The 25,526-nt window shown below is 40.1% G+C and overlaps 1 protein-coding gene across 6 annotated transcripts in view; it reads left to right on the top strand.

Annotated features, from left to right (window-relative positions):
• The window catches only part of nek10 (NIMA-related kinase 10), a 251,318-nt gene that overhangs the window by 56,501 nt on the left and 169,291 nt on the right, over positions 1-25,526 (top strand). For all 6 annotated transcript variants that reach the window (XM_087986912.1, XM_087986911.1, XM_043689493.2 and 3 more), the window contains exons 6-9: positions 7,073-7,157; positions 12,951-12,992; positions 13,083-13,161; positions 24,296-24,363. In XM_087986912.1, coding sequence (XP_087843038.1) covers positions 7,073-7,157; positions 12,951-12,992; positions 13,083-13,161; positions 24,296-24,363 — 274 coding nt within the window. The remainder of the gene's footprint in view (positions 1-7,072; positions 7,158-12,950; positions 12,993-13,082; positions 13,162-24,295; positions 24,364-25,526) is intronic.

Raw genomic sequence — 25,526 nt, 5'->3', positions numbered from 1 at the left:
AAAAAGGAAGGAGACAAGTGTCAGGTAACTATAGGCCAGTTAGCTTAATGTCTGTAATTAGGAAAATGTTAAGAGTCTATCATAAAGGATGTCGTAACAGAGCTTTTAAAAATACAGAATATGGTCAAGCAAAGTCAAAATGGCTTCAGGAGAGTAAATCATGCCTAACAAATTGACTTGAATTCTTTGAGGAGGTATCAAGAGGGATTGACAGATTTTCAGATGACATTTGTTGGTTTTGGAGTTAGTACATTAGCATTGGCGAACTAACAGAAGTCAGAGTTTGGACAAGAGGAATGGGATTTTCAGAATGGCAACCTGTACCTAGTGCAGTGGTTTCACTGCTGTTACCACAATTATTTACAATAATGACTTCGCTGAAAAAAGTAAATGCACTATAGCCAAGCTTGTGAATGACCCAAAAATAGGTGGGAAAGCGAATGTCTAAGGTAGCACGAAGAATCTATAGAAGGATAATAGACAGATTATATAAGTTGGCAAAAACTTGACAAATAGAATATAACATGGGAAATGTGACATTAAGCACTTTGGCAGGAAGAATATTGGAGTTGTGTATTAGTTAAATGGAGAAAGATTGCAAAAAGCTATAAAACAGAGGAATTTGGGAGTCCTTGTCCATGAATCACAAAACATAACTAGCATCCAAGTTCAGGGGGCAACAGGGAAAGCAAATGGGATGTTACCCTTTATTTCAAAGGAAGGCAGGTTTTGCTAAAACTATGCAAGGCACTAGTCAGACCATAGCTGGAATACTGTTATGGGCTCCTTATCTAAGGAAAGATAGACTAGCTTTGGAGACAGTCCAGAAAAGGCTCATTAGCCTGACACTAGGTATGGAGTAACTGTTTTATGATAAGAGGTTGGATAGATTGTGCCTATATTCATTGGAACGTAGAAGAATGAGAGACCTTTTCAAAACACACAAGATTAGAACATAGAATATTACAGCGTAGTACAGGCCATTCGGTCCTCGATGTTGTGCCAAACTGTGGATCCAATCTGAAGCCCATCTATCTTACATTATTTCATTCTCGCCCATGTGTCTATCCAATGGCCATTTAAATGCCCTTAAAGTTGGCGGGTCTATGACTGTTGCAGGCAATGCGTTCCATGACCTTAGTACTCTGAGTAAAGAAACTACCTCCGACATCTGTCCTATATCTATCACCTCTCAATTTAAAGCTATGTCTTCTCATGCTAGCCATCACTATTCGAGGAAAAAGGCTCTCATTGTCCATCCTTTCTAACCCTCTGATTATCTTCTCTGTCTCAATTAAGTCACCTCTCCACTTAATATACCTTTTCTCTCTAATGAAAACAGCCTCAAGTTCCTCAGCTTTTCCTCATAAGATCTTCCTTCTGTACCAGGCAACATCCTTGTAAATCTCCTCTGAACCCTCTCCAAAGCTTCCACAACCTTCCTATAATGCGGTGACCAGAACTGTACACAATACTCAAGTGCAGCCACACCAGTGTTTTGTATAGCTGCAGCATGACCTCATGGCTTTGAAACTCAATCCCTCTACCAATCAAAGCTAACACACCATATGCTACCTTAACGACCCTATCAACCTGGGTGGCAACTTTCTATGTACCTGAACACCGAGATCTCTCTGCTCATCTACATTACCAAGAATCTTACCATTAGCCCAGTTCTCTTTACTCCTGTTACTCCTTCCAAAGTGAATCAACTCACACTTTTCTGCATTAAACTCCATTTTCCACCTCTCAGCCTTGTTCTGCAGCTTATCTATGTCTCTCTGTAACCTGCAACATCCTTCAACACTATCCACAACTCCACCAACCTTAGTGTAATCCGCAAATTTACTAACCCATCCTTCTACACCCTTATCTAGGTTATTTATAAACATGACAAACAGCAGTGGCCCCAAAACAGTTCCTTGCGGTACACCATTAGTAACCGAACTCCAGGTTTAACATTTTCCATCAACCTACACCCTTTGTCTTCTTTCAGCTAGCCAACCTCTGACCCAAAAAGCTAAATCAACCTCAATCCCATGCTTCCGTATTTTGTGCAATAGCCTACTGTGGGGAACCTTATCAAATGCCTTACTGAAATCCATACACACCACATCAACGCTTTACCTTCATCCACCTGTTTGGTCACCATCTCAAAGAACTCAATAAGATTTGTAAGGCACAACCTACCCTTCACAAGACTGTTTTGTCTATCCCTAATCAACTTATTCCTTTCTAGATGATTATAAATCCTATCTCTTATACTCTTTTCCAACACTTTACCCACAAACAAAGTAAGGCTCACTGATCTATAAATACCAGGGTTGTCTGTCTTCCCCTTCTTGAACAAGGGGACAACATTTGCTATCCTCTAGTCTTCTGACACTATTACTGTAGACAATGATGACATAAAGATCAAAGTCAAAGGCTTGGCAATCTCCTCCCTGGCTTCCCAGAGAATCCTAGGATAAATCCCATCTGACCCAGGGGACTTATCTATTTTCACATTTCCCAGAATTGCTAACACCTCCTCCTTGCTAATGTCAATCCCGTCTCGTCGAGTAGCTTGTTTCTCAGTATTCTCCTCAACAACATTATCCTTTTCCCACCCGTGCGAATACTGATGAAAAATATTCATTTAACGCTTTTCTCTCCTCGGACTCTACACACAACTTCCCACTACTATCCTTGATTAGCCCTAATCTTTCTCTGGTCGTTCTTTTATTCCTGATATACCTGTAGAAAGCTTTAGGGTTTTCCTTGATCCTGACTTGCTAATGATTTCTCATGTCCCCTCCTGGCTCTTCTGAGCTGCCTCTTTAGGTTTTTCCTAGCTAACTTGTAACTTTCAAGTGCCTGAACTGAGCCTTCACGTCTCATCCTAACATAAGCCTTCTTCTTCCTCTTGACAAGTGGTTCAATTTCTTTAGTAAACCACAGCTCCCTTGCTCGACAACTTCTTCCCTGCCTGACAGGTACATACTTATCAAGGACACGCAGCTATTCCTTGAATAAGCTACACATTTCAATTGTGCCCAGCCCATGCAGTTTCCTTCGCCATCCTGTGCATCCTAAATCTTGCCTAATCACATCATAATTGCCTTTTCCCCCAGGAAAAACTCTTGCTCTGTGTTATATATCTCTTCCTTTCCATCGCTAAAGTAAACATAACCGAATTGTGGTCATTATCACCAAAGTGCTCACCTATCTCTAAATCTAACACCTGGCCAGGTTCATTACCCAATACCAAATCCAATGTGTCTTCAGCCCTTGTTGGCTTGTCTACATACAGTGTCAGAAAACCATCCTGCACACATTGGACAAAAACTGACCCATTTAAAGTACTTGAACTATAGTATTTCCAGTCAATATTTGGAAAGTTAAAGTCCCACATAACAACTACCCTGTTACTCTCGCTCCTATCCTGAATTACCTTTGTTCTCCTTTCCTCTACATCTATGGAACTATTTGAAGCCCTATAGAAAACTCCCAAAAGGGTGACCTCTCCTTTCCTGTTTTTAACCTCTGCCCATACTACCTCAGTAAATGAGTCCTCAAATATCCTTTCTGCTACCGTAATACTGTGCTTGACTAACAATGTCTTTTCTCCCTCTCTTGTATCATTTTCTGTGTTGTTACTGAAACATCTAAATCCCAGAACCTGCAACAACCATTCCTGTTTCTTCTCTAGCCATGTTTCCAAAATGGCCACAACATTGAAGTCCCAGGTACCAATCCATACTGTAAGTTCACCTTCCTTATTCCGGATATTCCTGGCATTGAAGTAGACACACTTCAAACCACTTTCCTGTTTGCCGGTGTACTCTTGCGACCTTGAAACCATATTTCCGACCTCACTACTCTCAACCTCCTGGATGCTGGAACTACAATTTAGGTTCCCATCCCCCTGCTGAATTACTTTAAACCCTCCCATATATTATTATCAAATCCACCTCTCCCCCCTAATGATGTTAGTATCCCTCTGCTTCAGGTGTAGACCATCCTGTTTTTAGAGGTCCCACCTACCTCAGCATGAGCCCCAATTATCCAGGTATCTGAAGCCCTCCCTCCTGCATCATCCCTGTAGCCATGTGTTCAACTCCACTCTCAGCCTATTCCTCACCTCGCTAGCATGTGGCACAGGCAACAAACCAGAGAGGACAACTGTGTTTGTTCTAGTACTAAGCTTCCACCCTAGCTCCCTGAATTTCTGCCTGAAATCCCCATCCCTTTTCCTACCTGTGTGGTTAGTACCTATGTGGACCACGACTTGAGAACTGCTCCCCCTCCCCTCAAAACACAATCTGAGACATCACGAACCCTGGCACCCCAGAGGCAACAGACCAACTGTGAGTCTCTCTCGTTCCCACAGAACCTCCTATCTGTCCCCCTAACTATGGAGTCCCCAGTGACTAATGTTCTGCTCAACTTCCCCTTTTCCTTCTGAGCAACAAGGACAGACTCTGTGCCAGAGACCTGGCTTAACCCTGGTAAGTCCCCCCACCCCGCCAACTGTATCTAAAACAGCATACTTGTTATTGAGGGGAATAGCCACAGGGGTTTCCTGCACTGCCTGCCAGTTCCCTTTCTGTCCCCTGACAGTAACCCATCTGCCTCTTCCTTGTACCTGAGATGTGACTACCTCTTAGATTCTTAGAGGACTAAACAGGGTGATGTAAAAGATTTGTTTCCCCTTTCCAAAAGGGAGGACAAAATAATGGGTTGTACACTTAAGACACAGATGATAAGGAATTTCTTCTCTTAGAGACACTGCCGACCATCAGAAAAAAAACCAATTATTCCTACTCTTTGTTTCCTGTCTGCTAGCCAATCTTCTTCTATCTCAATGTACTACACCCAATCCCATGCGCTTTTATGTTTACACATTAATCTCTTACGTGGAACTTTGTCAATAGCTGTCTGAATGTCCAAATAAACCACAATAACGAGCTCCTCCTTCCCCAATCAACTCCGCTAGTTGCATCCTTGAAGATTTCAGGTTACTTACAGTGTGGAAACAGGCCCTTCGGCCCAACAAGTCCACACCGACCCGCCACCACCCAGACCCATTCCCCTACACCTAACACTACGAGCAATGTAGCATGGCCAATTCACCTAACCTACACATTTTTGGACTGTGGGAGGAAACCGGAGCAAACCCACACAGACACGGGGAGAATGTGCAAACTCCACACAGTCAGTCGCCTGAGGCGGGAATTGATCCCGGGTCTCTGGCCCTGTGAGGCAGCAGTGCTAACCACTGTGCCACCGTGCCACCCATTTGTCAGGCATGACTACCCTTTTATGTCTGATTCTACCACCATTTGTTATTAAATCCTTCATAATGGACTCCAGCATTTTCCCCACTACCAGAGTCAGACTCACTGATCTATAATTCTCCGTTTTCTTTTTACCTCCCTTTTTAAATAGTTGGGTTATATTTACCACTCCCCAATCTGTAGGAACTGTTCCAGAGTCTTGGAAAACGGCTGCTCGTGCATCCACTATTTCTAGGGCCACTTCTTTAAGTACTCTGGGGTGTAGATTATCAGTCTTCAATCCCATCAGTTTCTCCAACACCATTTCTTTACTCATACAGATTTGTTTCAGTTCCTCCCTCTCACTAAACACTGTTTACCATCATTTCTGGTGCATTATTTGTGTCCTCCTTTTTCCTCCTTTGCATCAAATTCCCACCTGTACCAAATTTCCAACTTATCACTTAGGCTTCATTGTGATGCTCTGTGCTTCCACAATATCTTCTCTCCAACTTATACCAACTTTTACTTTCTTCTGCAATGGGAGAAAGCAGAGAGGTGGGAATGTTACGAAGAGTGAAGAACAGCATTTCTTGTATGGTGACTGTGAGGATGGATTTGTAGACCTAGGGTTGTTGCAAATGATGACTACTCAGACAAGCATGTGAAGGGTCTACAGAGAGAGGAATAAGTGGAACTGTAAGGTATTTTGACCTAGGTTATGCTGTGTGAGTCAGATTGTACCCAAAATTGTTATTCACCAGTGATATCTTCCTAAAATCTTAGATCCTCCTGGTCCACTGACTTAAGGTTAGATAAGCCATATTACTGCTCTACACTTCAGCCACATCTCACATTACTGCTTTCTGCCTCCTTCCCTCACTAAAGCCCCTCGACTCCTTTTGGTAATAATGGAAGACTCAAGGACCAGCCTTCGCAGGTCTTCTCACCATTCCTATGCATGCTGTATCCTAAAAAAAAAGTCCTGGTGAGCATGTTTGAAATATCTCTTGGTCCTCTTAATTAGAAATTTTCTCGGCACTGGATACAGTGATAGAAGTGGCCACAGACTCTAATGTATAGACTATTATACGATTCTTTGTCTTAGAATGAGCACTGATATATTCTTTTAAATCACCTGACAGCATTTCTGAAACATTTTCTTTGAGAAGTTTCATTTCTTCTGAGATTAGCTTTTCAATAATAAATTATATGAAATAATTGGGACATTTTGCCGCACTTACTCAATTCCATCATGCCATCCATTCTCTCCCATGCAATCCTGTGCCTCTTATCTCATCCCTAACCCACACTATCCCCATCCTTTCCATCAATCCCATCCTATTTCTTAAAGAAACAAATCTCTTCAGCCAGAGTTCCCCCTTACATTCTGTTTTTCTTGGTTATCCATCATTTCCATTGCTCTCAGCAACCAGTTGCATGTATGTCACATGCTGCAATTCACCACTTGTCTCCGTGTGTCTGGTACTGTCCACCAAGTAAACCCACCAACACATGGAACCCATAAACTGACCAATCAAAACTGTCTAACCCTGCAAAAAAGCATTAAAGATTATGAACTATACTCATTGTAGGTTAACAATGAATGTGAATTATATATCACATTAATTTTTTTTGGAGTTTCATAAACTGTGCAGTGAGTAAAGAGAATGCTTGGTATTGAATAGCAGATGGTAAGAAGTCTGTTATGCACTGATAGCTAACTTATTAATTAGCATAGAACATTGAAACAGTGATGTTAACAGTAATGCCAGTTTAATTTGTAACTTGGTGTGATATCTTTTCTGTTACAGGCAATGGGTGGACAGAGTTCCACCTGCTAATTTTCTTCGGGTGTTAATCTGTCTGAGATTAATAATGAGAGATCAATTTTATCAGGTTTGTTCAGTGAGCTATACACATCTACTCTTCAGTCACTCAATTTGTCAATGATTTAAGTAAGTGATGTGAAGACTTCTTGCCGTTGTGTTTGGTTATGTTAGTTATTTGAAGCTAATCACATTTTCTTCAACTGCTTCTCAGTCCTCTGAGTGCACTCGTTACTGGCCTCCGACTGTTATTGATTTTTTTTCAGTAACTGGATAGTGATTTGGAATGCCATTAAAACTTGCCTTCAAAAAATTTCAACTTTTTGGTAATATTTTGTTCTACTTGTTTTTCTAAATATATAAAAATGAGTGTGTCAGAGACATGGATTGTAGCAGTTCAAGAAGGCAGCTCACCACTACCTTCTCAAGGGCAACTGTGGATGGTCAATAAATGCTGGCCAGCCAGTAAAACCCATGTTCTGTGAGAGAATAAAAAATCCCTGAGAAAGAGCGTACAAAATTAACAGAAGGAAAATGGAGTCAATTCAAGCAGGGTGGCTAGGCATTGAGTCAGGATACTTTCCATTAATGAGTTTGAGATGGGCTGTATTATGCATAAAATTCAGCATCTCAATACCACTAAAGCCTACCTTGGGTTTTTTTGCTCTGAATGCTGGACATGACATTTCTTAATTGGAATGATGCCAGTATGCAAGAAGACATCGAATGGACACTAATGTGATTTCCTGAGCCTGATAAATATATATATATATATATATATATTCTAAACTCAACCTGTTATCACACATCTGTGGAGGAGATGGGACTTGAACCCAGAACTCTTAGTTCAGTTGTAGGGACACTCACACTGCACTTCCAAAGCCCTAAATCTGACTCTGATAGCCTGATGAATTGCCAGAACACTAAATTTGTTCAATGCATGTGTGGTGTCTTTGTTAATCATTCCAGAAACAACAAGTTAATTTTTTAAACAAGGTAATCCTATGTTGACGCTATTAAAGAGAACACTCATCAGTTACAGGTGAGGTGCTTCTGACTTTCATACCTTTGGCTTAGCAAAAGTATGTATTGCAGTGACCTGTTAGAGCAATTTGTATTTTTGCTTGCCACGGTGAAGAAGGCAAGATCAACATCTTGCACAGTTGCTGCAGTATCACTTAACATGAACAGAACATGGAGAGAGGAAGCAGAGAGGAGAATCCCTGGAAAGAGAAGGAGGGCTCTCTAGCAAGCCTCTAGCCAGAAAGGGAGTGAATCTATACTGAATTTGGTTCATGTGGTAAGTTCTAGTATGTCTATTCCTAAATATTGATTGAGGGTTAGGTTCTAATGTACTATTAATAGTTAGGTTCTCTTGTTAAGCAGGGATTGCCTGGAGTGCTAGTTATTTGTCATTTAGCAAGCAATTCAGGAAGCTAAACTGGTTGGTGAGTCATTACAGGCTTTATGTAAAAGAAAGGTTAGGCCTTTGTGGTGCTGTGATAATGTACATACTTCTGAACCAGGAGGTCCAGGTTCAAGTCCCACCTGCTCCAGAGGAGTGTCAGAACATCTCTGAACAGTGTGATTAAAAAAAATCAGGATTTTCAAACTACATGTTTGGTTAAAGGTGCATGGTCAGGATACTCACCCTAGTGAAATGTAGACCAAGTGAGTCATTCATTAGGATCACATGGGACTTCACTGCATGGGGAAAAGATGCTTTAAGTAAAGTTTATTGCAATTTGTAAAATGTGTGAAGTATGCATGAGATTTGTCTGTACTAGTATGGTTCAACAATAGTTTTAAGCTTATTAAGTTAAGGCAAGCAAGATAAATAAACCAAAATAAAATAATGTTAACAGAATTAAAGTAAAAGTAAGGCAAAACTGGGTAGCTTGATCACGTTGAATTCCTATACATGGGGTGTCATGGATGCTACCAGTGACCTAGGCAAGCGCATGAGCAACAAGTGTCACCATCTGCAGAAACTTGAGCTCTGGGTATTGAAACTTAAACAGAGCTGGAGCACATCTGCAAGTTTGAAAGTTATGTGGTTTGCACAAGAGGCAGAAGAGGAATATGTGACTGTCAGGCCATCCAAGAGAGCCAGGCAGGTAAAGTAGGCTCCATTCACAAATCAGTTTTCCCTTTTGCGTAAGGGGGGGGGGGGGGGGGGGGGGGGGGGGGGGGGGGGGGGGGAGAAAGAAGAAGTAAAGAGCAGGAGTTATAGTGAATTCATTAGTTAGGAGAACAGATGAGTGTTTCTGTGGTGGTAGGCAAGACTCCAGTGTGGTGTGCTGTCTCAGTGGCAGGATCAAGGATGTCATGGAGGGGCTGCATGACATTCATTTGGTAGACAATGAACAGCCAGAGGCTATAGTCAGCATCAGTGACTTAAGTAGGATGGGAGATGAGGTCAGGAAATTGGGAAGGAAATTGAAAAGTAGGCCATTCAAAATAGTAATCTCAGGAAAATGTCCAGTTCCGATTGCTAATAAGCATAGAAATAGAGGATTGATTGATTGAAGATGTGACTTCTGAGGCATTAGGAGCAGTTCTGCGGTGGATGGGACCCATACAAGATGGACGAGTTTGACCTTAGCAGATGGGGACTAAAACCCTTACAGGCAGTATTGGTGACTGCTGTTTGGTTGGGAGGGTTTGAAGTAGGTTGATGGAGAATGGGAATTCAGATTTGAGGGAAGCAAAACTTGTAAAGAAAGTAGAAAAGTAGAAGGCAAAAACAAAATATAGGCAAAGCTTAGACATGCATCAAGGAGGATCAGAAAACAGAATAATGTTAAAAAAGCATAATTAAAGACATTCTATTTGAATGCACATGTCATTCACAGACATGTTGATGGTTTGAATGCACAAATTGAGATGGATGGGTAGAATTTTAATTGCTATTACCGAGACATGCCTACAGGGTGACCAAGACTGGAAAGTGAATATCCAAGGATATTTGGAATTCAGAAGGAATAGGCAAAAAGAGAAAGGAGGTAGTGTCACATTCTTAATAAATGGTGAGATCTGTACATTAGTACGAAGAATTTTAAATCAAAAAGTTGAGATTTAGAATCAGTTTGGATGGTGCTATGATAAAGTTGCTATAAAGAAGTCTTGGGAAATAGTGACCATAAGATGATTCAATTTTGCATCAAGTTCGAATTCATCATAGTTCATTCTAAAGCTAAGGTCTTAAAACTGAAGAAAGGAAATTATTGCACATATGGGGATGTGTTGGCTATGGTGCATTGGGAAAATGCTCTAAAGATTTGATAGTAGACAGCCGTACTACACTATATATTTTTCTAAGGCACAAACATGCAGAGAGGAAGGTAAACCAACCATGGTTAACACCACAAGTTAAAAATTCCATGAGATCAAAGGACCAATAATCCTTTAATAAAGCCAGAAAACGTCATAACCTGAGGATTGGGTACTGTTTAGAACGCAGCAAAGGAGGACCAAAAAACAGATTAAGAAAGGGAATCGAGAACATGGATGCAAATTTATGAGGGAATTAAAAGCTTCCTGGGTATGTGGAAAGGAAAAGATTAACAAAGACAAAAGTTGCCCATTAACGGTGGGCAAGAGAATTTATTGCAAAAAGCAGGGAAAAGGTGGGGAACCTAAACAATTACTTTGCACCTGACTTCTTAAAAAAACATGGAATATCTTCTAGAAATACAAGGCAACAAGGGACTTGTAAAACTGAAAAACTGAAAGAAATTGACATTAGAAGTAGTACTTAATAAGTTAACTGAATTGAAGGTTGATGAATCTGCTGAACCAGTTGAGTTTCATCCCAAAGTTTTGAATAATCTGGCTAATGAGGGTTGTAGCATGTTATTGAAAAAAAGTGGGTGAGGACAAGAAATAAAAGTTCAATGCATCTACTCATCATCTATTTGAGCTTTAGGCTAACATATGTTCAAGCCTTCTTTCTTTTACAAACTGTAGCCCTTGCTCAGTCAAGTTCCAATCACCTTTTAATGCACTTTACACAAAACAGGTCATCTCCTACTAGTATTTTTATTATTTGCACTTTTGTGATCAACTGTGTGTTAAACATTGCTTGATGTGGTTCAGCATCTTTATTCTGGGATGGCAATGTTTGCCACACATACAGCATATGTAGGCATTAGTGGAGAAACTGCAGTGTTTGATGGATTCTTTATTCTCTGAATCATTTTCTCATCCAACTAAGCTCTCTCCAGGTAGTCACCCTTTAGATTTCCTGACTGTCAGTAATAATCCCCAGTTGTGTCTATCGTCTTATTTTATTAATTCATGGGATATTAGCATCAGTGGTTAACTCAGCATTTATTGACCATCACATTATAATGTAGGTTAATTGCGATATGGCATTATTTTGGATTTCATTATCATGACCTAATTGGAATTTACAAGATCTAAAGGTTGATAGGGTGCTGAAAGGATGATGCCTTTTATGAGAGAGACTAGAAGTAGGGAACACAGCATAAAAATAAAGATTCATATATCAGTGATGGAGATAAGAATTATTTTTCTCCCTGGGGGTCATTAGTCTATGGAATTCTCTTGCCCATCAATTAATGTTTATAAGGCCGATTGGATGAATTCTTGACTGAAAATGAATTCAAAAGGTAGGGGGCTTAAAAAAAAAGAAAGTAAAGGTCATAATCAGATCAACCATGCTCTTACCACATGCTCTTAAAGCAATGTTGATCTGTCATAGCTGATCTCAGATTGTGTTGGAAGATAGAGACCACATGAGTAACTTTGGCAGGCAACAAATTTTCTTCAGAAATTGAAATAAATTACAGCTGCTTGCATGAAAGAATGCCTTGAGGTGATTGATGAAAGCAAAATATTGTAGTCTCCCAGATTCACAGAATTTCTCTTGCAACTGCTGGACTGAGAAGCAGCATTCCCTCTAATTTCCTTTCTAGCTGCTCTGACCTCTGAGGGCCATGCATAGCAGCAACATCCAGCAGCAGACATCAGGGCTGAGATTGGCATGCTAACACACAACTTTGAAGCAGCAATGTGTGCATGAAGCTTAGGGGAGGTGATGTTGCTGAAAACATCATGCCAATTGGAGATCTTCTAGTTTTGAAATTGAACTGCAATCATAATAGATGCATTCAGGGCTGCAGCTTGTCAAGGGAAATAGAGGCAAATACTTTTCTCAGGAGAGACCTTCCTCAATTGTTGTCTCAGTCACTGCTGTTGCCTTTTTATAGCATGTATCATGACCTGAATCACAATCACAAATGAGTCATTAAAGTTGCTAAGCTTCTCCATAATGTTGGTATCTTTCTTCCATATCAGGCAGGCAGTCAGCAGTGTTTAATGTTTCCTTGGTGATGATATATTCCATGGAATACGACTCGAAGCAGTGTTCCACCCATCTTAATTGGTTTGTTTGAATCAGTGATGATCTGTTTTGTATTTGTTTACAGTGAAACTGATATATTGATGAGCCTATTGCTTTTTTTGATCGTATCCCTAGGAATAATCTGTATTGGAAGACATCAAGATCGTCTGGCAAAGTACTAAGCAGTGGTCAAATCAAAATCATATAATCTAGCCTTTAACTTTTCTAATATAAATCTCCATCAAACTTTACTTTATCTGAACCTCCAATTGAATGCTATTATATTCAAAAGGGAAGTCCATAAAAAAGACCATGCCTCTAATCAGGGATTGGAGCCCTAATCAGAGGCCTCATGACATAAAAGAGCCTCCCTAATCACTCTTCTGTGGTTTTTAGTTTTTGTGTATGTATTGAGAATTTTGTGAATTGTGACTAGGATTTGTTTCTTAAAATAATTGATGAACATTCACATTTTTGTTTACATATACATTTCAGAAAATCTTCAGTCAACTTGGAGGAGTTGAGAGCTTGGCACAGGTACATCTTCATATTTAATAACATTTAACTTTAAATCAATTCAATTAGTAGTTTTCAAATATTTAATATAGTTGCATTTTTCCTGTGTAGTATATGGAAACAGTAGCAAATGGATACCTTGGATATGGAGGACAACAGTTTGTTGTTGACAGATTGGTCACGGTGACAAGTAAGTTCAAGTCTTTTCACAAGCGAATGATGAAACTTACTTTTGAAACTTATCCCTCTCTTTCTTAAATTTTAGAGCATCAGAACAACTTATTGCATAAAGTCTTAACTCTAAGCCAGAACTTTAAAAATTCAGATGCCACACCAGGTGTTGAGCACATTCCTAGGCTTTTCCTTGAATGCAGAGCTAATGGAGTGTTGCAGATGCTAAACTGATGTCCTATCTGCCAGTATAGCTGGAATTGGAAGAAATATTGGGGTGTGGAACCTAGAGTTGTAAATTCATAACCCACCATTGGTACATTTGGAAAATGCATTCAATAAAGCTGATAATTTGTATGTTGGTGCTGGAAAAAAATGGTCAAAAACTCAACTGAATTCACCAGTGGTCTTAAGGAAAGTGACCTGTCACCTCAATCTGCTTGAGTGTAATGTGACTGCAGCCACAAACTATGGATTAGGTTTTAATGGTGTCCTAGCTGATCATCATTGTTCAACCAACACCAAAATGCATCAACTAGATGCTTTTTGGGACCTTGCTATGAATAAATTGGCTGTTAGCTCAATTGGATGGATGACTGGTTTGTAATGCAGAGTGATGCCAACAGCAAGGACTCTCCTTCTGAACCTCTCCCTTCACCTGAGGCTTGGTGACCCTCAGGTTAAACTACCACTAGTTTATACTCTCTAATGAGAGTCAATAAGCATGATGCTGGAAAAGCACAGCAGATCAGGCAGAATCCAAGGAGCAGGAGAGTTGACATTGCGGGCATAAGTTTTTTCAACAGGAATGTGCTCAATTTCTCATAGTCGTTATTACCTTACTGCAAAATCTCTTACAAGGATGCCACCTTGAAGAAGTTCTACTCCTCCTTCCACAAGGGCCACATTCCTGATAAAGAGCTTATGCCCGAAATGTCAACACTCCTACACCTCGGATGCTGCCAGATCTGCTGTGCTTCTGCAGCGCCACAACTTTTGACTCTGATCTCCAGCATCTGCAGTCCTCACTTTCTCCTAGCTCTCTAATGAGAGAGCAGCCTTATGATCTGATATGACTATTGCTCTTTATCCTTTCCTTACATTCAAAATAATTTGCTCGCTTGAAATTCTTTGAAACATTCTGGGGATTTGAAAAACTTTGCATAATTGCAAGACTTCATTCATAAGTCCTATTTATGCTTTACAATGTGCATTTGCATTAGGGATTATGTTTTTTTAACTCTGGTTTATTGCCTACTTTGTGGCATTTATGTAAAAAACATGAACTATAAGCTAAAGCAAGCAGTAGGAAAGGGAGGAACTTGACCAAAAAGTGGATGTGGAATTTTTGACAACTGCTTAGAGGGTTTCTCTCCTTGAGCCCTAGTATGTGTTCTTACGCGAAACCTGCCTCATTAACAATGTATCCCACCACCATGGTGCCTTGCTCATTGGATTCTCTCATCCACCACAAGCAAAGAACTGGCCACTGTCATAGAAATGTATAGCATGGAAACAGACCCTTAAGTCCAACCCGTCCATGCCGACCAGATACTCCAACCCAATCTAGTCCCACCTGCCAGTACCCCGGCCCATATCCCTCCAAACCCTTCCTATTCATATACTCATCCAGATGCCTTTTAAATGTTGCAATTGTACTAGCCTCTACCACTTCCTCTGGCAGCTCATTCCATACACATACCACCCTCTACGTGAAAAGGTTGCCCCTTAGGTCTCTTTTATATCTTTCCTCTCTCACTCTAAATCTATGCTCTCTAGTTCTGACCAGCCTGTTCAGCCTCTCCCTATAGCTCAAATCCTCAAACCCTGGCAACATCCTTGTAAATCTTTTCTGAACACTTTCAAGTTTCACAACATCTTTCCGATAGGAAGGAGACCAGAATTGCACACAATATTCCAACAGTGCTCTAACCAATGTCTTGTACAGCCGCAACATGACCTCCCAACTCCTCTATTCAATACTCTGGCCAATAAAGGAAAGCATACCAAACGCCTTCTTCCCTATCCTATCTACCTGTGACTCCACTTTCAAGGAGCAATGAACCTGCACTCCAAGGTCTCTTTGTTCAGCAACACTCCCTCGGACTTTACCGTTAAGTGTATAAGTCCTGCTAAGATATGCTTTCCCAAATGCAGCACGTCGCATTTATCTGAATTAAACTCCATCTGCCACTTCTCAGCCCGTTGGCCCATCTGGTCAAGATCCTGGTGTAATCTGAGGTAACCTTCTTCATTGTCCACTACACCTCCAATTTTGGTGTCATCAGCAAACTTACTAACTGTACCTCTTATGCTCACATCCAAATCATTTATGTAAATGACAAAAAGTAATAGACCCAGCACCGATCTTTGTGGCACTCCACTGGTCACAGGCCTCCAGTCTGGAAAACAACCCTCCACCACCACCCTCTGTCTTCTCCCTTTGAGCCAGTTCTGTATCCAAATGGCTAGTTCTCCCTGTATTCCGTGAGATCTAACCTTGCTAACCAGTCTCCCATGGGGAACCTTGTCGAAAGCCTTACTGAAGTCCATATAGATCACATCTATGGCTCTGCCCTCATCAATCCTCTTTGTTACTTCTTCAAAAAACTCAATCAAGTTTGTGAGACATGATTTCCCATGCACAAAGCCATGTTGACTATCCCTAATCAGTCCATGCCTTTCCAAATACATGTACATCCTGTCCCTCAGGATTCTCTCCAACAACTTGCCCACCACCGACATCAGGCTCACTGGTCTATAATTCCCTGGTTTGTCCTCACCACCTTTCTTAAATAGTGGCAACATGTTAGCCAACCTCCAATCTTCCGGCACCTCACCTGTGACTATCGATGATACAAATATCTCAGTAAGAGGCCCAGCAATCACTTCTCTAGCTTCCCATAGAGCTCTAGAATACACCTGATTAAGTCCTGGGGATTTATCCACTTTTATGCGCTTCAGGACATCCAGCACTTCCTCCTCTGTAATATGGACATTTTTCAAGATGTCACCATCTATTTCCCTACATTCTGTATCTTCCATGTCCTTTTCCACAGTAAATACTGATGCAAAATACTCATTTAGTATTTCCCTCATTTTCTGCGGTCCCACACAAAGGCCGCCTTGCTGATCTTTGAGGGGCTCTGTTCTCTCCCTAGTTACCCTTTTGTCCTTAATGTATTTGTAAAGACTCTTTAGATTCCCCTTAATTCTATTTGACAAAGCTATCTAATGTCCCCTTTTTGCCCTCCTGATTTCTCTCTTAAGTATATTCCCACTGCCTTTATATTCTAAGGATTCATTTGATCTATCCTGTCTGTACCTGACATGTGCTTCCTTCTTTTTCTTAACCATACCCTCAATTTCTTTAATCATCCAGCATTCCCTATACCTACCAGCCTTTCCTTTCACCCTGACAGGAATATACTTTCTCTGTTCTCTCGTTATCTCATTTCTGAAGGCTTCCCATTTTCCAGCCGTCCCTTTACCTGCGAACATCTGCCCTCAATCAGCTTTTGAAAACTCTTGCCTAATACCGTCAAAATTGGCCTTTCTCCAATTTAGAACTTCAACTTTTTGATCTGGTCTGTCCTCTTCCATCACTATTTTAAATCTAATGGAATTATGGTCTCTGGCCCCAAAGTGCTCCCCCACTGACACCTCAGTCACCTGCCCTGCCTTATTTCCCAAGAGTAGGTAAGGTTTTGCACTTTCTCTAATAGGTACATCCACATACTGAATCAGACAATTTTCTTGTACACACTTAACAAATACCTCTCCATTTAAACTCTTAACACTATGGCAGTTGACCAGATATCCTAACTTAATCTAGTCCCATTTGCAAGCATTTGGCCCATGTTACTCTAATTCCTTCCTATTCATATACCTATCCAGATACTTTTAAGTGTTGTAATTGCACCAGTCTCCACCACTTCCTCTGGCAGCTCATTACATACACGTATCATCCTCTATGTGAAAAAATTGCCCTTTAGGTCCCTTTTAAATCTTTCCCCTCTCACCCTAAACCTATGCCCTCTAGTTTTGGACTTCCTCACCCAGGGAAAAGGCCTTCGATGTTCACCCTACCAATGCCCCTCATGATTCTATAGACCTCTAAGGTGATCCCTTAGCCTCCGATGTTCCAGGGAAAACAGCCCTAGCCTATTCACTCTCTCGCTATAGCTCAACCTCTCAAACCCTAGCAACGCCATTGTAAATCTTTTCTGAACCCTTTCAAGTTTCACAACATTCTTCCTATAATAGGGAAACCAGGATTGCACGCAGTGTTCCAAAAGGGGCATTATATATGTCCTGTACCGCTACAACATGACTTCCCAACTCCTATATTCAATGCACTGACCAATAAAGGCAAGCATTCCAAATACCTTCTTCATTATCCTGTCTACCTGGGTCACCATTTTCAAGGAACTATGAAACTGCACTCCAAGGTCTCTTTGTTCAGTAGCTCTCCCCCAGACCTTACAATTAATGCCGATTTGCTTTCCATAATGCTGCTCATCACATTTGTCCAAATTAAACTCCATCTTTCATTCCTCAGCCCATTGGCCCATCTGATCAAGGTTCCATTGTACTCTGAGGTAACCTTCTCCACTGTCCACTGACCTCCAGTTTTGGTGTCACCTGCACACCTACTAACCATACCTCTTAGGATCACATCCAATCATTTATATAAGTGATGAAAAGCAGTCGACCCAGCACCAATCCTTCTGGCACACCACTGGTCACAGGTCTCCAGTCTGAAAAGCACTGCCACCTCCCTCTACATTCTACTTGTCTTTTACATTTGAGCCAGTTCTGTGTCCATACAAGAAGTCATGGTCATGTGGTGGCAGCTGGTAGCTGTCTTGTGGCGTTTGCTTTACTTGCCCCGGACATGTAGGCCAGAGGATAATTAGCGCTCACTTTGCCAATGGTATCCCAGAGGTCCTGCTGGATGACAGCTACATGCAATCACTGTATCACATATCCTGTGATGTTAGTGAATGTATGGAAATCTGGAGGAGCAACCAGTGAGATGAAACTACCAGAAATTCACCACGCCTCCTTAAACAGCACCTTTCACATTCACAATCACGTCCATCTCAAAGGAAAAGGACGGCAGGTGGGTAGGACAACCCAACAAACCAGTTATCATACTGACCTGGAAATATTTTGCCATTCCTTCCCTGTCACTGCATCAAAATTCTGGATTTCCTTCCCTTACAACGTGGAATACAGAAAAATGAGGCAAGAGCACATGATAAGGCAGATGCAAATAGACATCTTGCTACTCACTAGCCAGAATCTTGACTCACCATTCAACACTTGTTTGCAAAATTGGACATTTTTGCTCTTAATAGTGGAAACTCCTCACTGCCAAGCTCATACAATTCTCCCAAACATCTTGCCAATACACACAGAAGATTCCATTCCTCTCTTGCAAAACAAATCTCCACCAATTTCCAGATATTAGGAATTTGGTCAATAAATCTTAAGATTGCAGTACAATTTCAATATTTATCCTTTAAAAAATGATTATGCTATTTTTCTTCAGAGTTCAGACTAAACCATCTATTGATTCTTTATTAGATTCAGTTAAAATATTTTGATTTGATTTTCAGAGGTTTTAAACATTAAATATCTAACTCCTCATCGCATTTTATTAGATTAGATTAGATTAGATTACAGTGTGGAAACAGGCCCTTCGGCCCAACAAGTCCACACCGACCCGCCGAAGCGAAACCCACCCATTTACCCCTTACCTAACACTACGGGCAATTTAGCATGACCAATTCACCTGACCCTGCACATCTTTGGACTGTGGAAGAAACCGGAGCACCCGGAGAAAACCCACGCAGACACGGGGAGAACGTGCAAACTCCACACACTTAGTCGCCTGAGGCGGGAGTTGAACCCGGGTCTCTGGCGCTGTGAGGCAACAGTGCTAACCACTGTGCCACCGTGCCGCACACTGCTCAATCGCTAGAATTTCTAGCGATTGAGCAGTGATCAAAATGGATTATAACCAGTCAACTCACAAAATGTTGTTTTTCATTTTGCCTGCACTTTGTGCTTTTGAAAATAGGGGTTGCATTTTATTTAAATATAGAAGAAAGCAAAATTATCATTTGCACACCAGAGCATGTTATCTCTGAAAATCTACTGTTCCCCACCTGGTATTTTTCCTAACAGTGTAGGTTATGTAGAGAAGGCAAATACAGAATTTATTACCTATATAATTAAAATTGTTCAGGCCACATGTTTTTTGAGAAAATGTTTGACGTGTATTTTTATGAGAGTTATGCACGTTGATTTTCCAAATATCATACAAATCATATTCAGTAAGTTTCACACTGTCTAAAACTGATGAATTCTTGAGTAATATTTCATTATCTCTTGAAAGACACAAATCACAATTCAATAAAATAAATTTTCAAAATCTTTGTACAGTTAGGTTGATTTTCACCCCACCTCACTATATTTGCCTAAAATTTAAATATTTATAATCATGACTCATGTTTGGGACTGATGGTGAGGGAAGAAACGTGCTCTGCTTATCTCATGCCAATTAACACAACTTGTGTAGTAACCCAAGATTACCACTTGAATTATCTTGTTTTTTATTTAGTTCTTAATTTCTGGTTTTCCATGCATAGCCTCTCTCAATTTAAATAATGTTCAGCTCCTCTAATATCCTGCAAAAAGCATATAAACTTGCATTTTGTCACATTATATTCCATCTGCCAAATGTTTGCTCATTCAGTTTCGTTTTCTCTGTTCCTCCGCAGACTCTTTGTGTCGTCCTCACCACTTGCCTTCTCTCTATTTTTGTGTCATCTGCAAACTTGGTGATAGTACATACACTTTCCTCGTCCAATGGTAAACAAGTTTGGCCTCAGCACTTATCCCTGTGGCATTCCACTTATTACAGGTGGCCATCCTGAAAATGACACCTTATCCCAACTGTCTGTCTTCTATTAATGGTCAGTCTCTATCCATGCTTTAATATGCAACACCAACATTGGCTGTTAACTTATAAGGTAGCCTAATGTGTGGTAGCTTGTTATATGCCTTTTGAAAATCCAAATACATTTAGTCTCCTACTTCTCTTTTAGCTATTATGCTGGTTATCTCCTCAAAAATTCTAATAAAGCTGTCACATGATTTCCCCTTCATAAAACCATGCTGAAACTGCTTGACTATATAATGTATTTCTAAATACTTGACCATTACATCATTTATAATAGACTAACATTTTCTCAATAGCAGATGTGAAGTTACTGGCCTATAGTTCCCTTCAGTTCTCTTTGTCTCCTTCCCTTTTGAATAAGAATTACATTGGTAGTTTTCCGATCCTTTGAGACTTTTCCAGAATCTTAGGATTCTTTGGAAGATTACTGCTAATGCATCCACTATCTCTGTATCTACTTTCTTTCATATTCTAAGATGTATCACATAAGGTCCATGGTTTCTCTTGGTCTTTAGCTCCATTAATCTCCCTAGTATTTTTCCTCTAGGTGATAGATATAGTATTTGTTTTCCTCTTGTCTTTTCCCCCTTGATTATTTAACATTTGTGGGATGCTGTTAGTATCTTCATTTGATGCAAAGTAATTCTTCAATTCACCTGCCATTCACTGGTTCACCATTGTTATTTCCCTAGCCTCATTCTCCAAGAGGCATTTGTTCACTTTGCCCTTTCTCTTCCTTTTTTGAGATTTCAAGTAGCTCTTACTGTCTGTTTTGATATTATTTGCTCCTTTACTCTCAAAGTTTATTTTATCTCTATTATTTTGGTAATCTTTTGCTAGTCTTTAAAACTTTCCCAAATCCTATCCTTCACCACTAACATGGCCATATTGTATGTATTTTTTTTCAATTTGCTACTCAACTTCTTTGGTTAGTCATTGTTGGTTTATGCCCTTTTCTTTGAAATCCTTCTTCCTTACTTGGATTTATCTTTGTTGTGAATCTCGAACTATTTTCTTAAATGTTTGCTATTATTCGTTTCCTGTTGAATTCCTTTTAATCCTAGAATCCCTACAGGGTGAAAGCAGGTTATTTGGTCCATCGAGTCCACACCGACCATCCAAAGAGCATCCCTATCCCTGTAACCCTGCATTTCCTGTGGCTAATTCATCTAGCCTGCACATCCCTGGACATTATGTGCAATTTAGCAGTCCAATACACCTAATCTGCACACCTTTGGACTGTGGGAGGAAACTAGAGCACTCTCCAAAGAAACTAGAGGAAACCCATGCAAGACACACAAAAAATTGCCCTAGGAATTGAACCCAGGTCCCTGGCGCTGTGAGGTAGCAGTGCTAACCACTGAGCAACCATGCTGCCCCAAGCTATTCTGGCCAATTCTGCCCTCATTTCTTCTTAATTACTCTTGCCGAGCACAGTTGTTTCTGAGCCAAGTTTTTTCAATTTCAACTTGAATACTAAATTCTAATAGATTGTGGCACTATTTCTTTAAGAAATCTTTGACTCTGAAATCATTTAATAAGCTTGTCTGAATAAACTACCCAATCCAAAGTAGTCTCATCCTATTTGGATCTACCAGATAAAAATATAACATATTTGAAGGAAACTATCCCCAATACGCTACAAATTATTCCAGGTTTCTACCTCTCCCAATTTCACTTTTCCAGTTTATGTGAAGATTAAAGTCACCCATAATTAATGTACTGCATTTTTTACATCCCCTCATTATCTCCCAATTATTACTGTTCTTTAGTATTGCTACAATTTGGAGACCTATTGACTACTCCCACCAGTCTGTGCCATCTTTTGATATTTCTTATCTCCAGCCTTATGGATTCCACATCTTATTTAAGATCATCTCTTGCTATCATGCCTATTCAAAATTTGAACTCACAAAGCTAACCCACTACCCTTTCCTTCCTGCCTGTCCTTTTGAAAAGTCACATACCCTTGAATATTTAGTTTCCGGCTTTCATCTCATGTATCCATGTCAACATTGTGGGCGGCACGGTGGCACAGTGGTTAGCACTGCTGCCTCACAGCGCCAGAGACCCGGGTTCAATTCCCGCTTCAGGCGACTCTCTGTGTGGAGTTTGCACATCCTCCCTGTGTCTGCATGGGTTTCCTCCGGGTGCTCCGGTTCCCTCCCACAATCCAAAAATGTGCAGATTAGGTGAATTGGCCATGCTAAATTGCCCGTAGTGTTAGGAGAAGGGGTAAATGTAGGGGAATGGGTCTGTGGTACGTTTCGGCGAGTCGGTGTGGACTTGTTGGGCCGAAGGGCCTGTTTCCACACTGTAAGTAATCTAATCTAATCATAACGGCTATTAGATCATATCCATCACTTTGTGTCATTAATTCATTTATTTTGTTCTGAATACTCTGTACTACATTCTTATGAGTAAAGAACCTGTGTTTTACTATGCTTTCCCCCTTTGAGCCTATTTGTTGCTGTTTTTCTATATTTGTATGCTGTCTTTTCCTATCCCAGGCTGGCTATTATTACTTAAATAGCTGCCCAGCAATACAACCATATCCTTTTGTTTTGTAAGCCTTCATGACTACTCTCCCAAATCCCCAACCCATTTATTTTAAAGTCATCTTTACAGCCCCTGTTATTCACTTTCCCAGGTTCCAATGAAGCCGGTCTCACCAAAACACCTCCCTGCTACCTCAGTACTGATGCCAGTGTCCTGTGAATTGAAACCCATTTCATCCATACTAAATTTGGAGTTATGCATTGAACTCCTTGATTCTATTTACAATATGCCAGTTTGCACGTGGCATGAGTAGTAATCTCGAGATTATTAGTTTGAGTTTCTGCTTTTTAATTGAACTTCTATCCATTTAAATTCTTTCAGCAGAACCTCCTTTCTGGTCCTGTCAATGTCATTGGTACCAATATGGTTGATGACAGTGAATCCCTCCCCTCCCACTAAGTTCTTCTCCAGCCCTGAGGAGTTGCCCATAATGCTGGCAATAAGCATGCAACACAGTCTTTGGGACTCATTCATATAGCTGCAGAGAACAGTGCTTATTCCCCTATCTAATTATACTGTTCCTTATAACTACTAGATTCCTATTTCATTACCCTAGTTGAATGGCTTTCTGCATCACAGTGGCATAGTCAGTTCGGTCATTTTCCCTAGCGCCCCCATTCTCATTCACACAGTTTGCAAGAACTTTGTTACTGTTGGACAATTGTAGGGGCTGAAACACATTCTTTGAACACAAAGCTTTGAGCTGTGCATTGAACTCCTGAATTCAAACACTACCTCTGGTCCCCAGACCTGCCTCACTTGCATTCATACCATCCTGTCCCTGATCATATCACAAATTTGAATGACCTAAACTGAGGGGTGTGAACACTTCCTTACTGCAGATATATTCGCTAGTTTCCACATGCTCCAATAGCACATTACCCACCATGCCATCACTATCATATTTTCCTGCTCATTACATTTCATTGTAATTAGTTTTTTTTACACAATTGTCAATGCTATTTTTAAGAAAAGAGAGAGAATAAAAAGCTAGAAAACTGAACACAACCTAAGACTAGAATTACTCACCAATAAAAATGCTTTCCCTGCACTTACACCATGTTGTGGTTTGGGATGTCACTCCACTGCTACTCTCAGTGAAGGTCGGCCTCCTGGTCTGCACCTTTTATCCTCTCTCTCTCCTCTTCTGGAAACTTAATACACCTGTTTCCCCCTTATAAATTGAATTCTCACTTTGATCCAATGTTTCAAATATACTCACTTGGCCTTTATCTCACAAACTGTGTTCCTTACTGACTATACAATTGTAAAATTCCTTATTTATATGGGGCTGCAATTTTTAGCTACAAGAATCAACACCTCATTTAAATAAGGATTTTAAAAGGTGATAGATAACTGGCAGTATCAGGCAGCTGTCCTTTTTAATTACACTACTTTAACATGCTTAAAGGTTATTACTTCTAGATCTGAATCTGGTTTGAACTCTAAACTTAAACTCAGAAAAGTTGAGTTCCCACTTTGAGGCTAGTATTTACTGAAATTATTTTGTTCATTGTTAGGAGAGGAAGTTTCAATGCAGTATTTGATAGTATTACATTGTAATTCCAGTGCAGTTATTTTCACAATGGTGGTATGCGATTTAATTTGAATTTCATTTCAGATATTTTTCAAAAGGTAGCAGCTGTTGTAGAACAAAGAGAATGGATAATTGGATGTGGAGCCCACAAGGTATGAGATCTCCATGGTATCTGAAAACTTACTCAGTAGCTCATTGGCCTCAGCAACATTTATGATAGTTTGTAATGATATGTTATTCAAAATTGTAATTTCTCATAATATGTCTATTCTATTATCATTTGTGAAATGCAAACAATGGATTTTCTTTAAAAAATTCCACTTGCTAATTAAATTGTTTCATTTGAATTATTGCATTGTTTCAGACCTTTCAGGTTTAATTTTTAAAGAAATAAGCTGCATAGTTGCATTAAACAGTGTACATGCAGACATTTGATTTCCCCTCCCCCCCCAACCTCATTTATAGCAAGACATGCAGTGGAAATAATTTATGCAAACATTTTATTAACCAGCATAAAAACCATGCATAATTTAAACTCTTGAGACCCTTGAATCTTTTCTCCTCCTATAGTGAAAGCAAATGATTCTTTAGCATGAATGTTGTGATTGGCAAAGCCCACGTTTTGTGTTTAAAATTCAGTGGCAAATTTGTTGGAACCCTTTCCATTTTGCATTCTTTGATTAGACTTGATACAGGAAGCAGTAATCAGTTTGTACCAGATGCATTCAAATATGTGTATTTTTACATAATTATGCTACTAATAGAATTTGTCATTATTTCTCCTTACTTCACATATCTGATTTACCTGTCTGAAGCTGAAAGTTCAGCTGTGCAGTGTACGGCATGTGAAAACCAATTTATTGAGAACAATTGGGTGACAACTGTCTCAATTTTTGCTACTGAGCATTATCTTTGCTTTTTGGCAAAAGAAGTGAATAAACCAATAGAGAAATGCAAGCCATAGTTGAGACATTCAATATCCACTCATCACTATTCCCACAATATAATATTCAGGCAGAGATATGCAGAGATACATCTGAAGGCCAGTACCTACAAAGCTTTGACTCATTAATTGTGGGGTTATGTTACATGGTGTAAGCAAACTTGTGATTAATTCTGTCACGTGCAAGGCCTGCCATAGGAACATCAGAAATAGGAGCAGAAGAATACAATCCCTTGGGCCTATTCTGTCATTCAGTAACATCAACTCCACTTACCTTGCTTCTCCTCATATTCCTTGATTCCTTTTGTGTTCAAGAAAACTAATAATCTCAGTATTGAATGTAATTATCAACCGAGAATGCACAGCAATCTG

This window comes from Chiloscyllium plagiosum, unplaced genomic scaffold (assembly GCF_037043375.1).
Source record: "Chiloscyllium plagiosum isolate Xiang-an unplaced genomic scaffold, Cpla_swu_hap1 HiC_scaffold_5, whole genome shotgun sequence".
Classification (NCBI taxonomy): domain Eukaryota; kingdom Metazoa; phylum Chordata; class Chondrichthyes; order Orectolobiformes; family Hemiscylliidae; genus Chiloscyllium; species Chiloscyllium plagiosum.
The sequence above is the reverse complement of the archived record's forward strand: the minus strand, read 5'-3'. Positions and strand labels throughout refer to the sequence as shown.